This window comes from Manis pentadactyla, chromosome 13 (assembly GCF_030020395.1).
Source record: "Manis pentadactyla isolate mManPen7 chromosome 13, mManPen7.hap1, whole genome shotgun sequence".
Taxonomy (NCBI): Eukaryota; Metazoa; Chordata; class Mammalia; order Pholidota; family Manidae; genus Manis; species Manis pentadactyla.
Window position 1 is genome coordinate 60,650,755 of NC_080031.1, and position 17,962 is coordinate 60,668,716.

Sequence of the window (17,962 nt, forward strand, 5' to 3'; positions counted from 1 at the left end):
TCCACATTCTTTTTTCTCATGCCAGGAGAAAACCTACATCTATGTTGGAAAAAGCTAAGTATTTTTTTTCTTTTGAATGATTTGTAAGCTAAGTTCATCAATTAGGATTACCTTTGGCTACAAATATCTGACTAATGCTACCTAAGCTTATATGGGTTTGCTCTTTTATAATTTTTATCTTGAACTAATTTTAGACTTGCAGAAAAGTTGCAAAAATAGTACAAAGGGTTCCTGTACACCTTTCATCCAGCCTTCCTTAATGTTATATAACTTCAGACCAATGATCAGAATCAGAAAGTTAACATGGGTGTAAAACTATTAACTCAACTACAGCCCTTATTCACATTTCACAGTTTTCCACTAATGTCGTTTCTTCAGGATCCTATCTAGGATGTGATTGTCATTTCTCCCTTAGTCTGCTGTACCCATGACAGCTCCTCAGTCTGTCTTTGTCTTTCATGACCTTGATTCTTTTGAAGATTACAGATCAATTATTTGGTAGAATGTTCCTCAATTTGAATTTGTCTAATGTTTTCTCATGACTGGGATGAGTTTATGCAGTTTTTGATAAGAACACCACAGAAATGATGTGCCCTTCTGAGTACATTGTATTAAGGAGTTCTTGATGTCAGTGTATCTTATCACTGGCAGTGTTAGACTTCGTCACTTCATAGAGGTGTTGTCTTCTGGTTTTCTCCATTGTAAAGTTACTAATTTCCTTTTGTAGTTCATAACTATCTAGGAAAGGTAGTTTCAGATTCTGTAAATCCTGCTTCTCCTCAAACTTTCATTCACTGATATTACCAGTCATAGAGGAACTTGACTGCAACTGCCTAGTGGTGATTTTCTATTTCACTCTTTCTTGCTACATTTATTAATTGGAATTTTATGGTTACAGAACTCTTTTCTGCCATTTATTTATTCAGTTTCTTATATCAGTATATATTACTCGATTATATTACATCATTATAAATGATGGATATTTATACAGAGTATGTGTGGAGTATATATGTAGTATAAGCTCATGGATATTTATTTTACTTTATGCATTAAAATCCAATATTTTATTGAATTCCAGTATACAGATAAAGGAGTATCAGAATTGTTTCCCAGTTGTGTACAGTTGTTTGTGTTTAGCATTACAGTATCCAGTCAACATACTGTTTTCCAAAGTTATGTTGATTAATTCTCTTCCTTCCCTCCCCTTTCAGTGCAGTTGTGATTCACTTGTAATATTGTTAAATCATTTGTTAGCGTTAAATCCAATTTTTGGTTCTCCCATCCTGTTTGATTTTGCTCATTTATTTGGGGAGCTGGGGAACTGCAAAGGCATATGAAATGTTACTATGGTTCTAAGAGCCATAGCTATACAAAACAGTATTTTCAGAAAAATATCACTTCTCCTTCTTCCTCCAGCTACCCTGATCCTATTCTCTCTACTTTATACCCCTTTCCCACACACCCCTTATAGATAACCAGTCTTTTTAGTTTAGGATTCACCTTTCTTGTATTTCTTTTGCACAAATAGATAACCATGTATTTTACTTCTTTCTTACATGAAAGATAGCATACTTTTATGTATAGATACTTTTTTCATTTTGCTTTTCCCACTTAATAATATGAACTGGAAATCACTTCATATGGTTTTACAGAGATATTTTCCATGTTTTTTACAGCTGCACTCCACTCCATTATGTGGATATATTTTCCTTTACTTAACCACTGTCCTGTGAATTGGGTATTTGGGTTTTTTTCCCAGTATTTTGCCATTATAAACAAGGCTTCAATGAATAAACTCATGATACATATTTTAATATTATTGGTAATATATCTTCAAGGTAGATTCCCATAAGTAGGATGGCTGGGTCAAAAGGTAAGTGGATAGATAGTTTTGTTAAGTATTCTCAAATTTTCCTTTGGAAGGATTGTACCAGTTTGCACTCTCCCCAGCAATGTATTGGAGTGCCTGTTTCCCCATACCCACACCCACAAAAGATATTGTCATATTTTTAAAGTTTTAATACTCTAGTAGATGAGAAGTTGTATCTCAGTATTATTTTAATTTGCATTTCCCTGATTATATGTGAGTTTAAATATTTTTCATAAATTTGAGGGCCATATTTATTTTGTGTGTGTGTATGTGTGTATAAATTTTCTGTTCATTTCTTTGCCCCATTTTCCAACTGATACTTTTCATCCTTTACCCTGAATTTTTAAGAGTTCATTGTATATTAGGAACCTGAGCCTCTTTGTGAATATTTTCTCTCAGTTAGTCATTTGTCTTTTTGTTAATGGTATTTTTTGTCATGCCAAAAAATGTTGATTTATATTGACTTTTCTTCCCAGACCAGAGCTAGATTGTGTTATCAGCTTACTAATGTCCTCAAGATACTAGACTCTTTCTATCTTTTTACTATCAAGTATGTTGGCTTGTTACCCCATAATTGTAAGATGGTTGCTAAACCTCCAGGCATAGCAGCAGCATTCTTGGCAGAAAATGCCTCCCCAGCCAAGTACATTTCCTTTTGTCAGAAGAGCAAAGGCTTTCCCAGAAATTCCCCAGCAGACTTCTATTTAGGTCCACTGCTCAGAACTAAGTCATATATCTACAGACCACTGGGAGGCTACTTTGGTAAAATTTACCAAAAAACCAAGGATTTTGCTTTCCTAGCCTCTTTACTGGTAGAAAGCAAGAGAAAATGGAAAAATGAAGCAGGGGAGTAGGAATGGATGCTGTCAGCTGACCTAGCAGAAGCTGCCACAAAATGGAAAGAAATCAGCTAGAGCTAATATTGCATATGGGGGTCCTTTATGGGAGAGCTGAGAGCTCTCTGAACGGCAGTATTTCTGACAGTGTTTGAAGGCCTTGTCTTGTATTTAATGTTTAGTTTGGCAACTCCATCGCTGATATAAAGCACCCAAAGAAGCCTCCTGTCTTCTTAGTAAATATTTCAGTTAGGTTCTTCATCCCCTGTAAATGACAGAAAGTCTACCTCAAACTGTACTAGATTAAAAAGGAAATTTATTACTATGTGTACCTGAAAAATCTAGCAGTAAATCAGTTGCAGATATAACTTGAACCAGGGTTTCAAATGATATCAGTAGGACCCAATTCCTTCCATCTCAGCTCAGGATCCCTCTATACCAGTTACGGCCTCAGCCAGGCTGCAGATAAATATTTAGGGTCTGCATAGATGTTTTGAAGTTTTAGGATTAGATGAGATTACCTAGGAAGTGAAAATACGTAGAAAAGAAATATGTAAAAAGAATATAACTGGAATACTCCAACATTCAGAAGTGGCCATAACAAAAGTTACCAAGAGATAAATAAAACAAGGATTAAAGACTGAGAACTGTCAAAAGTTACCAAGAGATAAATAAAACAAGGATTAAAGACTGAGAACTGTCATGACCCAGATCTCTCCTGGTCCTCCATCTCCATTAGCAAATGTAGCACAGCAAACCAGGAACATGACAAGCATTCTCGACACTTTCCTCTGTCACTTCCTATATCTAATCTCTTACCAAATCTTGATACCAATTTTATCTCTTACAGAACTCTCAAACCTACTACTTCTGTTTTGGGAGATGAAAATGAGAGGAGTGATTAGCCTCAAGTGTTGTCAAATTTAGCAAGTAAAGATACAGAAAGCCCAGTTAAATTTGAATTCAGATAAGCAGCAAATACTTTTAAAATAATTATGCCACAAGTATTATATATGCTTGTACTCTTACTTGGGAAATACACTAAAAAATTACTTGTTGTTTATGTGGAATTCAGACTGAAGTGGGCATCCTGTATTTTATCCAGCAACCTGTTTGTCCAGAAAGGCAGGACAGGAAAGGTTACTGCTCCTGTCGGTGGGAGCTGAAACTAGGTCGCTGTGCTTTGGGAGTCGGGCGGAGGAGAGGGAGTTATATTAGTACATGAGGACAGCTCTTTGAAAAAATTTGAAATGGATAAGATGAGAGAGGAGGGTATGTAGCAGGAAGGGGCATGGGATACAAGTAGAATTCTAGGGAAGATGAAAGAGACCTGAGTATGTTTTAAATACTGACAGAAAAGTTGCAGTAAAAAGGGAGAGCCTGAAAATCCAGGAGAGTGGAAATGGAAGGCTAACTAATGAAGAATTTTAATCACAAAAGCCTTCTCTACTACCTAACAGTAAATCTTTTATACAGAATTTATTTACTCCTGTGAAACCTGGAGCTCTTGAGATAAAGATATTTTTAAGAATGCTTTCTCTTATCTGCAGCAGGTCAGATCATCAACATAGATTAAGCTTTGTAATCATTCTAAAATGATTACAAAGACACAATCACTAAAATCAGTTTTATTTTGTTTTCCAAATTTGAGTTCCTTTTTCTGTACTTATAATTACTCACAGGTTAAATAATTAAAATGCTGAAGTATGTTTTTATTTATAGATAATACAACTTGTGAAGTTTTACTTGCTGAGAAAACTTACTCTTCGACCTCTGAAAAAACAAAGAAAAAAGCAAGTATTGAAGTAGAGTAACTACATAAACTATAAAGTTTATTATTAATATGGAGCATACTTTTAACCAACATTTTTATAGGAATTATTGTTCAGATATTTAAGTCAATAATTTAAAACCTACTTGGAGTTTAGCAATTAGATTACATTATTCCATTTCCTTTCCTGCTTCCACACATACTGTCTCAGGCTCAGGCTCCACCAGTTCTCTCTCTCACACACACAAACTTCCATATCAAGTGGAAATCAAGTATCTTAAATATGTCACAGCTTGCATTAAATGCCATTTCTTATAGTCTTGTATGTTCTGCCCTTTTTCAAAAGCTTTGGTCCTTCAGCGTAGTAAGATGCTGTAAAATCACTACTTGTCTTCTCTGTGTTGCACAGCCCTCCCCGTGCCCCTCCCACACTATACATGCTAATCGTAATGCCCCCTTTCTTTTTCCCCGCCCTTGTCCCTCCCTTCCCACTCATCCTCCCTAGTCCCTTTCCCTTTGGTAACTATTAGTCCATTCTTGGGTTCTGTGATTCTGCTGCTGTTTTGTTCTAGTGTGTGTCTCTTTCTGACTCTAGTTTTACCATCCCTAAGATGCTGGTATATAAAACCTTCCCTGTATTTCTCCAGAGAAGATATATAAATGGCCAATAAGCACCTGACAACATGTTCAATATCATTAGTCATTAGGAAAATGCAAATAAAAACCACAATGAGATATTACTTCATATCCACTAGGATAACTATAATAAAAAAGACAGATAACAAACAATGTTAATAATAATGTAGAGAAATTGGGAACTTCAAACATCCCCGTGGGAATGTAAAATAGTGCAGTCACTTTGAAATACAGTTTGGCTGTTCTCCCAAACTGTAAATATGGAGTTACCATAGGACTCAGTGATTCTACCCTAAGGTTATACCCAGGAGAAATAAAAACATATATCCTCTTGAAAACATACATATCAATGGTCATAGCAGCATTTACTAATAATAGCCACAAAGTAGAAACATTCAAAATGCCCATCTACTGATGAATGGATAAATAAAATAGAGTATGTCCATACAATAGAATATTATTTGACAATAAAAACAAATGAAGCTACACGCTACAACTTGGATGAACCTTGAAAACATTATGCAGCATGAAAGAAACTAGTCACAAAGATCACATATTATATGATCTCATTTATAAGAAATATCTAGGATAGGGAAATATATAAAGAGATTAGTATATATGTTTTATATATACACACATACACACATTATATATATTTATATATATACATTATATATACTTACATTATATATTTTATGTAATATATATATATATATTACATATATATATATACACACACACATAAGGTGTACATAGATTAGTGGTTACTTAGGTCTCGTGAGGATGGAGTGGAGCTTGACTGCTAGTGGGCATGGGGTTTCTCTTAAGGGTAACAAAAGTATTCTAAAATTAGGCCGGCGTGGTGATTGCGTAACCCTGTGACTATACTAATAACCACTGAATTTTACTCTTTAAATGAGTGAGTTTTATGGTCTGTGAATTAACATCTCAGTAAAGTTGCTTAAAAAACCAACAACTTCCCTTTCAGGGCCAACTCAAATTCTACCTTCTCAGTTATGTTGAATATATGTAAACTTTGAATACTGTTATAAATGCCTCCGGAAAGCCTGAGACAGGTCGCTGAGCAGTCTGAGTGTTTGGGACAGGGATTAGTTGGTAAATCAACATGCTGTCTTGTAGATGCAGCTTTCTGAAGTGTTAGAGAGGACTTTGGGCTTCTTAAAAGAAGGTTATCACACACTAAAGACATTTATACAAATATATTGAAAGTTTTCTCTAAAATTTAGTTTTAAATATTGATAAATAGATGTCATTATCATTTCCTTTCACAGAGCACTCTTTGGGAGCTGTAACCTTAAACGTGGTAGAGAAATTCTTTGAGCTGAGTGTATTTCAAACTATTTTGTCTTGCAAAGATTTTTTCCTTTAGATATATAAAAAAACGTTTTTTAAGAAAAACATTTATTTTTAAGTTGAAAACATTTTTCACATTAAGGGAATAAGAGCTAAAATACATATTCCATTTTAACTGAAACAATTGTAACATATGTATTATATACATTACAGTAAAAATAGAACAACTGAGAAGTGCTACAAATGTTTCTATAGCACTCTGAAATGTATTTTATAATTATGAATTTGTTTCAGCCTGAAAAAGATCCTGATCCTAAAGATAGAAATTTTCAGACAAAGTTAAGTGCTCATCATCTTCAAGTCAAGGCTCCATCATCTCACCAGAGGTCTGCTCTTGAAGGCAATTCAGGTAGATCAGTTCCCAAAGTTCTGCTTCCTCGGTCCCTGGAACCTGCTTTGGTAAGCGCTGGCCTTTTATTAACTATTTCTTGAAAAGAGTATAAAAAGCAAATGTACTTATTGGGAAGGTTTAGAGATGCATAATTTCTTAACCAATCTAAGAAAAAATGCAGAGAAGCTATATACTTGCCTCTATTTACAGGCAGATGTTTTCTAAATGGACTGACAGTTGACAATTTTGTCCCTTGGGGCCACTGGGAAGCAGATATTCAGACAGAATTAAGAGTTCAGGTGGAATATTGGAGGGGATAATAACTAGAGAAAAGCTAGGAGGAAGCAGAATTAGGCAGGTAACCTCAGTCCTCGATGAAGATCTGATGAAAGCTCTCCCAGTGGGAGGTCTGGGGCAAAAATTGTCCGTTGCAGGAGTCTGACATTGGGTGGCTTTGCTCAGATGTTGCTGGAGGGCTGCTGGAAGAGGCAGTGGCCTCAGCCTGAAATCTGAAGCAGATGGTAAAGCTATTGTAGCTGGGGTCTGTCAGCTGACTGCCAGCTCTTTGATTAAGGAGATCTGAGCAGAGCACCTCTGTGGCTGCCACAGTGATGATAATTACAACTATCATTTAGTATCTCCTGCTCTCCAGGCACCGTAGGTTCTCTTTAGCAGTCCCTAGGGGTAGGAATAATCCTCATTGTTCAGATGAAGATATTAAAAGATTATATAGCTAATAAAGTAGAGAGCTGACATATTCAGTATAGCAGGTAAGTATACAATACATTTTTTAAATAAAAGTTTTTTTAATAAACTATTCCAGATTATTTATTGAACAAGCAACTGTTTAAAGAGATTTTAAGCCAGAAAGAAAAAAGGAAACCTAACACAACTTTCCTATGATGTTCAAGTTTTACCTCTGACTTTGGGTTCCAGACTTGGCAGCATAAAATAGACACCTATTCAAATAAATAAATCAGAGGGACGATTGTTTCATGGAATCCAAGAGTTAAAAGGCAGCTGACTGCTAAAAATAAAGCTGCCTATCTTCTGTCTCTGACCATCTCTGTCCCTGTTTCTGCTCTGCCTCTACCTGTTTCTGTCTTTTCTCTCCCTGGTTTTGCCTTGAAATCTTAAGCGCTGTCTCTCTCTTCTCTGTGTCTCTGCCTTGATCTCTGTCCTTCTCTATCTCTGACTGTTACTTTCTGTTTTTCTGCTCACAGTTGCTGTTGTTCTGTCTTCTCCCTGTCTCTCACCTCACAGTCTTCCTTGCTTTTTTTTTTTTGAGAGGACATCTCTCATATTTATTGATCAGATGGTTGTTAACAACAATAAAATTCTGTATAGGGGACTCAATGCACAATCATTAATCCACCCCAAGCCTAATTCTCATCAGTCTCCGATCTTCTGAAGCATAACAAACAAGTTCTTACATGGTGAACAAATTCTTACATAGTGAATAAGTTCTTATATGGTGAACAGTACAAGGGCAGTCATCACAGAAACTTTCAGTTTTGATCACTCATTATGAACTATAAACAATCAGGTCAAATATGAATATTCGTTTGATTTTATACTTGATTTATATGTGAATCCCACATTTCTCCCTTATTATTATTATTATTATTTTTTTAAATAAAATGCTGAAGTGGTAGGTAGATGCAAGGTAAAGGTAGAAAACATAGTTTAGTGCTGTAAGAAAGCAAATGTAGATGATCAGATGTGTGCCTATAGACTAAGTATTAATCCAAGCTAGACAAGGGCAACAAAACATCCACGGATGCAGATGATTTCTCTCAAAACAGGGTGGGTGAGGTTCTAAGCCTCACCTCTGTTGATCCCCAATTTCTCACCTGATGACCCCCCTGCGACGACTGTGCCTGTCTTAGGTTGTTCCTCCCTTGAGGAATCTTACCCGTCTCTGGCTAACCAGTCATTTTCTGGGGCCATACAGGGAAATGTAAAGTTGGTAAGTGAGAGAGAAGCCATATTGTTTGAAAAGGTTAGCTTTTTGCGTCTTTGCAGATTTATGCCCTGTGGCTTCTATGCCCAGCATTTGTCTTGAGGTATCTTTACCACTTGGAAGAATTATGATACTCGGTAATTTCGATATGAGGCATGAATTCTACTTAAGGGTTGTAATTAGGAAGGAAGAAGAAAAGCTATAGAAGTAGCAGATGGAAGAAAACATGGGAAGATTGATTATTTCTTTGACATATCTTCTTGTAGTGTAACATAAGCATGTATAGGTTTTAGTCTTCCTTACTCTTTTCTTCCTCTTTTTCATCTCCCCATCCTGCCTCTCTCCCCTTATTCCTTCCCTCCCTTCCTACTCTGACCCTGTCTTCTCCCATACCCTACATCTGTCCCTCTGCCTGTTTCTTAATATTTTTATCTCTCTGATCCTGTCGTTCACTATTTTCTCTGTCACTTGATCTTTCTTGATTTGTCCACCTGTCTCTTTGCATCTTCAAGAAATAGAAATCAAGTTTGTATCCTACATTATCATCTCTTGAACTTTGCTGTTCTATAAATGAAAGTATCTATATACATTTAAATGTATATATTTTAAACTGATTATCCTTGCTTATATATATGTTTCAACAGTTTCAGAAATAACGTATAATCCATTTCCATAGAAAGTACAATAATATACTAGAAATTAAATAAATGCTAAAAGTAAAATACTCTTCTTAACAGTTATCAAAGATAATCAAAGCACCATTTCCAATGAAAGCTTTAATTAGCTTTTCTTTCTAAATTAATAATGATTTTAACCAAAATATTTTCATACAGTTTTTGGGCCATAGAGTTCTCTTGGTAGTTGTTTGACCTATCTCAAGCCAGAAAATTCTTTAGTTACCTGTCAAATTGTTTAAAATTTAATTCACAGATTAATTTTATTACTATAACACATTATGATCTAGTATACTAATTTTAAATTGTGTTCTTACTGTATTATTTTATTTCTTTCTGCTGTTCCAAACCCCTGTTTCACAAATCATTGACAGAACACAAATCCCAGTACCCAAGGTGAGAAAAGCAGAGGCCCGTTAACAAGTACTCCATCTTCACAAAAAGGTGCTTTAGTGGTAAGTATTAGCGCTTGGAACTTGTACTGTCTATTTTCTGGCCCCCACCCACCACCATTATTTTTCTCTTGCACCAGGAAAACATTGTACGTAGAAAATAATGTCTGTATTTTTCTGCTGCATAAGCACACTTTCACTGGAAGTACTCTAACTACTGCTATACATGAAAGAAATATTAGAATACTGCAGTATCAACCAGCATTCTTCTTTCTTTTTCTTTTGTGGCAAAGTATGCATAATATAAAATTTACCATTTTAACTATTTTTAAGTGTACAGTTCAAGTACATTCACATTGTTGTGCAGCCATCAGCACTATCCATATCCAGAACTTTTTTCATCTTGCAATACTGAAATTCCATGCCCATTAAACAGTAATTACCCATTCCTCCTCTACCCCAATCCCTGGAAACCACCCATGTGCCTTTCTATCTCTATGAAGTTGACTGTTCAAGGCACTTTGTGTAAATGGAATCATAAGTATTTGTCCTTTTGTGACTGGCTTTTTTCACTTATCATAATGTCTTCAAGTTTCTTCCATGTTGTAGCATATATCAGCATTTCTTTCCTCTTTTGAGGCTGAATAATATTCCATTTTATGTACATACCATATTTTATTTGTCCATTCTTCTGTCTATGGACATTTGGGTTGCTTCCATCTTTTAGCTATTGTGAATAATGCTGTGATGAGTATGGCTGTACAAATATCTCTCCATGTCCCTGCTTTCAATTATTTTGGCTGTATACTTCCAAGTGGAACTGCGAGATCGTATGGTAATTCTCAATTTAACTTTTTGAGGAACTGCCATACCATTTTCCATAGCAGCTGTACTAGTTTACATTCCCACCAACAATGCACAAGTGTTCTCTACATCCTTGTCAACATGTGTTATTTTCTATTTAAAAAAAAACAATAGCCATCCTCATGGGTGTAAGATGGTATCTCATTGTGTTTTTCATTTATTTTTCCCTAATGGCTAGTGATGTTGAGTATCTTTTCACATGATTATTGGCCATTTGTATATTTTCTTTTGAGAAATGTCTATTGAAGTCCTCTACCCAATTTCTAAGTAACATTGTATATTTTATTTATGTTTTTGTGTTGAGGTGTAGATGTTCTTTATATAGAATGTTTTTTAGCCACTTATCAAATACATGGTTTGCAAATATCTTTTCTCCCATTCTGTCTTCTCATTCTGTTGATAGTGTCCTTTGATGTGCAACAGTTTAATTTTTATGTAGTCCCAATTTAGCAGTTTTTTCTTTGCCTGTGCTTTGGTGTCATAGCCAAGAAATCATTGTGAAATCCAACATCATAAACTTTACCCACTCTGTTTTTTCCTAAGAGTCTTTAGCTGTTACCCAGTCAGATTTCTTCTTAAGTTCAGCATAACAATGGGAATACAGTTTGCAAGCAGGGCAGAATCAGGTGTTTCTCTTCAGTGAAAGCATTCCTCACAGAATACATGCAGCAGCTTACATACAGTCTGGGGACAGCTCAAATACAAGGAGATGAGGTCCAGTATCTTTTGTAATAACACATAGACATAGCTTCCAGGGTCCCTACAGTGCCTAATTAAAATGCCTAATTACAAGAGGCAGGGAAACCCAGAGCATGGTGTTTTTTACAGTATTTATTTATAATGCATTTATTAATAGTGCATGTATACATCTTCCCAGTCCAGATACAATTTACCAATCAGACATTGTTTTTACCATAAGCAATGTTGCCTAGTTATACAGTTGATATTCTCACTTTCGTTGTTTTCTGGTGGAACAGAGCTAGAGAGTTAATCAAAGATCAGTTTTTAAGCTGGAGAAAAGGTTTCTGCTAACACTCTGCTCACAATCTTTCCAGTGTTCTAAAAATTAATACTTTTCCAGAAAGTGAGTGTTTCATTTTCTAAATTTTTGTTTGTTATTTGGGGTTAAAATGTATAGATGAGGGATAAATGTCCAAAATGAGTTTTTTCCCCAGCAAAACTAATTTAATGACTAAAAATTGAGCTATAATTCACATTTTATAAAATTAAACATGCTGAAGTGTGACTTTAGTGGTTTTTGTATAGTCATAAGGTTATGCACCAATCCCCACAATTTAAAAGCGTTTTTCATCATCCCATTAGCTATCACAGTCCCCCCATCTCACCCTCTAGCTCCTAGGAATTACAAGTCTGTTTTCTGTCTATATAGGTTTGCTCATCTTGGCTATTTCTCCTAAGTGGAATCATACAATATGTGGCCTTTTGTGTCTGGCTTCTTTTACTTAGGATAATGTTGTCAAAGTTCATCTACATTATAGCATGTACATTGTTTCTTATTAATGGCTAAATAATATCAATTGTAAGAATAGACCACTAATTCATCAGTTTAAAATAATATCCATTGTATATCCACCATATCATAGATAAGTTTTCACAAATGCCTAAGGTGCCTAACTGGTTTTCTTGGTTTCACTGGAGATGGCTGGTAATTACAGATATGCTTTGGTTATGTAACTATACTCCTATTATGTTAATGTGTGTGCGCAATTTAAGTAGTAGCTTAAAACCTATACATGCTGAAGTTACTCTACAAGAAGATATGTCAAAGAAATAATCAATCTTCCCATGTTTTCTTCCGCCTGCTACTTCTATAGCTTTTCTTCTTCCTTCCTAATTACAACCCTTAAATAGAATTTGTGCCTCATATCAAATTTACTGAGTATCATAATTCTTCCAAGTGGTAAAGATACCTCAAGACAAATGCTGGGCATAGAAGCTACAGGGCATAAATATGCAAAGAAATAAAAAGCTAACCATTTCAAACAATAAGGCTTCTCTCTCACTTACCAACTTTACATTTCCCTGTATGGCCCCAGAAGATGACTGGTTAGCCAGAGACGGGTAAGATTCCTCAAGGGAGGAACAACCTAAGACAGGCACAGTCGCAGGGGGGTCATCAGGTGAGAAATTGGGGATCAACAGAGGTGAGGCTTAGAACCTCACTCCCCCGTTCTGAGAGAAATCTTCTGCATACATGGATGTTTTATTGCCCTTGTCTAGCTCGGATTAACACATAGTCTACAGGCACACACCTGATCATCTACATTTGCTCTCTTACAACACTAAACTATGTTTTCTACCTTTATCTTGTATCTACCTACCACTTCAGCATTTTATTAAAAATAATAATAATAAAGAGAGAAATGTGGTATCCACATATAAATCAAGTATAAAAACCAAATGCGTATTCATATTTGAACTGTTTATAGTTCATAATGCATGAGCAAAACCGAAAGTTTCTGTGATGACTGCCCTTGTACTGTTCACTATGTAACTTATTCATTATGTAAGAATTTGTTCTCCATGTAAGAACTTGTTTGTTATGCCTCAGAAGATTGGAGACTGACGAAAATTAGGCTTGGGGTGGATTAATGATTGTGCATTGAGCATTGACTCCCCTATACAGAATTTTATTGTCGTTAACAACCATTTGATCAATAAATATGAGAGATGCCCTCACAAAAAAGAAAAAATTAAATTAAATTAAATTAAATTAAAAAAAAGGACAGACTTCCAATGGTAAAATAAATAAGTAACCAGGATGTAATGATGTAATGTATAGCATAAGGAATATAGTAAAAATATTGTAACAACTTGGTATGGTGATAGCTGGTACCTAGAATTATCATGTATATAAATGTTGAATCACTGTGTTGTACACTTGAAACTAATGTAATGTAATACTGTGCGTCAACTACCCTTCAATAAAAAATAATTATCTAAAAAAAAAAATAATAATAATATCCATTGTAAGAATAGACCACTAATTCATCAGTTTATGGGCATTTGGATGAATAACATTGCTATAAATGTTCATGTACAGGTTTTTGTGTGGATATGTTTTGTTTTCTTGGGTATATACCTGGAAGTGGAAGTAGAATTGCTGAGTCACATGATAACTATATGTTGAACATGTTTTTTTATAGTGGGATTTTTCAAAACAGCTTTTTTGAGGTATAATTCACATATCACAAAATTCACCTATTAGAGTATAAAATTAGTGGGCTTTAGTATATTCACAGATATATGCAATCATCACCACAGTAAACTTAGAATTATTTTTATCAGCTCAAAAAAGCAACCCCCATGCCCTTTAGTTATTACCACTTTATGCCTCAATCCCACTTTCTAACCCTAAACAATCCCTAATCTACTTTCCATCTCTATGGATTTCCCTGTTCTGGACATTTTATATGAATGACTAATGTAATATGTACTCTTTTGTAAGTGGCTCCTTTCATTTAGCATAAATTTTCAAAGTTCATTCATATTGTAACATATATTCGTTTTCTTTCCTATTCATGGCTGAATAATATTCCATTGTATTGATGACCATTTTGGTTGTTTCCACCTTCCAGCCTTTATTAATAATGTTGCTATAAACATTTTAGTTTAAGCCTTTGTTTTAATGTATGTTTTCATTTCTCTAGAGTATATACCTAGGAGTAAAATTGCTGGGTTATATGGCAATTCTATGTTTATTCATTAGAAGAACTGCTAGACTGTTTTCCAAAGTGGTTTGGACCTTTTACATTCCTAGCAGCATATTAGTGGTCTGATTTGTCCATATTCTCACCAACACTTATTATAATCCATCTTTTTGGGTTTGAAGTGGTTATCTCATTGCGATTTTGCACTTGAGCCTAGTGGCCATTTGTGTATCTTTTTTAGAGAAATGTCTACTCAGATCCTTTTACCTATTTTTAAATTAGGTTGTCTTTTTTATTGTTGAGTTTTTCTTTATATAATCTAGATACTAGATCCTTACAAGATAAGTGATTTACAAATATTTTCTCCCATTCTGTGGGTGAATACTGGTGTCTTTTAATAAATAAAAATACTTTTGAGAACATTTAATGGCTTGACATTTTAAGGTCTACACTTTTTTCACCAAATGAGTCTGACAGTAATCACCCTTTTGGTCATTCCACAGCTTGCTGCCACCAAACAAGGCATGTAGATCTACCTCAATTACAAGCTGTCAGTCTTTGGCTGGCATAGAAGGCTATAGAAGGCTAGTTGGCTCAAGGACTTTGGGAGAATTTTATTTTCCATGGTCTAACTTTAATGTGGCCTTCCTAGCATTGTTACAAGATACACATAGATAGACATGAAGTTGTCCTGTCCTCCTAAGAAGGGAACCAATTAGGCAGGGGTGGACACTCACCACTTCTCATCCAGTACAGCTGATAAAACTTTCTGGGCACCCATGCACACGTGTATTCTAGCCTAGGATCAGGCCAGATTACTCTGGTCAGATCTAGCTGGCCAACATGACAAAGTTTCTTGGAGTCCCAGCCTGAAGAGTGTGGATCATGAATTTGGTTTTAAATATGTTGAATTTAATGTAGAAATATGTGGTCAACAACCTAATAGCAATATGGATGTGATATTCAAGAAAGTGCTCATGTTAGAGATTTTGAAGTATCTGGTGGTTATTGATAGGCAAGAAGAAGTCAAGGGCATAATACTCGGGAAAACTGACATTTAAGGAAAGAGCAGGCATATTTTTCCAGGGGGTATGGTAGCTGGGTAGGTGAATTTCATTTAGTAGGCACTTGACAAATATTAATTAGATTTAGATAAATAAACAGGAAAAAATTAAGTGATACTATAGCAAATAAAATTTCCTCTTTAAAAAATTACTTTCAAGCTAAAGAGTATTATAATCTTCTTTTATAGATTGATTTGTCCTCGGTGCAAAAAGCGTCTTTTGAAGAGCTATTTCCACATGTCAGCAATTATGTTAATTCAAATGAAATTGTTCCTGTGTCAAGTTTGCAAGAAAATTCTGCAAATGAGGTAGTATTTTCATTATTTTCTTCAATTACTAAATGAAATAATTGCAATTATATTAGATACTCTGTATATGAGATACAATCTGTAACTCAGTTGAAAGTAACATCACCTACATGGGAATTAGCAATCAGTTACAATTCCAAATAAAGGGTCTTAGACTTCCACAGCCAAAACACTTTACATGGTAAGGACTTGGGGGTGTTCAACAGCTCAAGGAATCAGTATTATCCTAATACTGATTAAAAACTCAGTTTGGTATATATAAATTTTGGTTACCAACCTCATTATGTTAAGATGCATATATGAAAATACTGTGCTCCCTAAATAAAGAAGATATAAAACTGAGAGCTGTGAGTAATCAAGACAATTTGGTACTGGCACAAGAACAGACCCACAGACCAGTGGAACAGAATAGAGTCCAGATATTAACCCAAACATATGGTCAATTAATATACGATAAAGGAGCCATGGATATACAATGGGGAAATGACAACCTCTTCAACAGCTGGTGTTGGCAAAACTGGACAGCTACATGTAAGAGAATGAAACTGTATCATTGTCTAACCCCATACACAAAAGTAAATTCGAAATGGATCAAATACCTGAATGCAAGTCATGAAACTATAAAACTCTTAGAAAAAAACATAGGCAAAAATCTCTTAGACATAAACATGAGTGACCTCTTCTTGAACATATCTCCCCGGGCAAGGAAAACAACAGCAATAATGAACAAGTGGGACTATATTAAGCTGAAAAGCTCCTGTACAGCAAAAGATACCATCAGTAGAACAAAAAGGAACCCTACAGTATGGGGGAATATATTTGTAAATGACAGATCCGATAAAGGCTTGACGTCCAAAATATATAAAGAGCTCACCCACCTAAACAAACAAAAAACAAATAACTCAATTAAAAAATGGGCAGAGGAACTGAACAGACAGATCTCCAAAAAGAAATACAAATGGCCAACAGACACATGAAAAGATGCTCCACATCGCTAATTATCAGAGAAATGCAAATTAAAACTACAATGAGGTATCACCTCACACCAGTAAGGATGGCTGCCATCCAAAAGACAAACAACAACAAATGTGGCAAGGCTGTGGAGAAAGGGGAACCCTCCTACACTGCTGGTGGGAATGTAAATTAGTTCAACCATTGTGGAAAGCAGTATGGAGGTTCATCAAAATGCAAAAAACAGACTTACCATTTGACCCAGGAATTCCACTCCTAGGAATTTACCCTAAGAATGCAGCAATCAAGTTTGAGAAAGACAGATGCACCCCTAGGTTTATTGTAGCACTATTTACAATAGCCAAGAATTGGAAACAACCTAAATGTCCATCGGTAGATGAGTGGATAAAGAAGATGTGGTCCATATACACAAAGGAATACTACTCAGCCATAAGAAGAGGGCAAATCCTACCATTTGCAGCAACATGGATGGAGCTGGAGGGTATTATGCTCAGTGAAATAAGCCAAGCGGAGAAAGAGAAATACCAAATGATTTCACTCATCTGTGGAATATAAGAACAAAGGAAAAACTGAAGGAACAAAACAGCAGCAGAATCACAGAACCCAAGAATGGACAAACAGGTACCAAAGGGAAAGGGACTGGGGAGGATGGGTGGGTAGGGAGGGATAAGGGAGGGGAAGAAGAAGGGGGGTATTAAGATTAGCATGCATAATGGGGGGGTGGGAGAAAGGGTAGGGCTGTACAACACAGAGAAGACAAGTAGTGATTCTACAACATTTTGCTATGCTGATGGACAGTGACTGTAAAGGGGTTTATAGCGGGGACCTGGTATAGGGGAGAGCCTAGTAAACATAATATTCTTCATGTAAGTGTATATTAATGATAACAAAAAAAAAAGAAAGAAAGAAAAGTTGGATTACTCCCTGATAGGATAAAACTAACTGTAAATCAACAATTAATGCATGCTTTAAATATCATTAATTTTGATCAATTAAAGGGTGTCAGATGATCGGCTATGGAGGTACATTTTTCTGATAATATTCCTTTCTCAAAAAAAAAAAAAAAAGCAGTTCCTGTGTGGTGACCTCCAATGAGTTCTACACAATGGTATAAAGGGTATATCAAAGTGTGGGCAAAGGGTCTGTTTGTGTTTATACAGGGGATCAAAGCCTAATTTGGCTACCCAGAAAATGAACTAAGATACGATATGAAGAAGAACTTCCAACATCAGCACT

General features: G+C 35.4%; 1 protein-coding gene across 1 annotated transcript in view; it reads left to right on the forward strand.

The window, feature by feature from the left end:
• MEIKIN (meiotic kinetochore factor) overlaps positions 1-17,962 on the forward strand; it is an 80,074-nt gene that overhangs the window by 32,583 nt on the left and 29,529 nt on the right. The window contains exons 6-8 of the mRNA XM_036892709.2: positions 4,429-4,499; positions 9,830-9,910; positions 15,635-15,754. Of these exons, the coding sequence (XP_036748604.2) occupies positions 4,429-4,499; positions 9,830-9,910; positions 15,635-15,754 (272 nt within the window). The remainder of the gene's footprint in view (positions 1-4,428; positions 4,500-9,829; positions 9,911-15,634; positions 15,755-17,962) is intronic.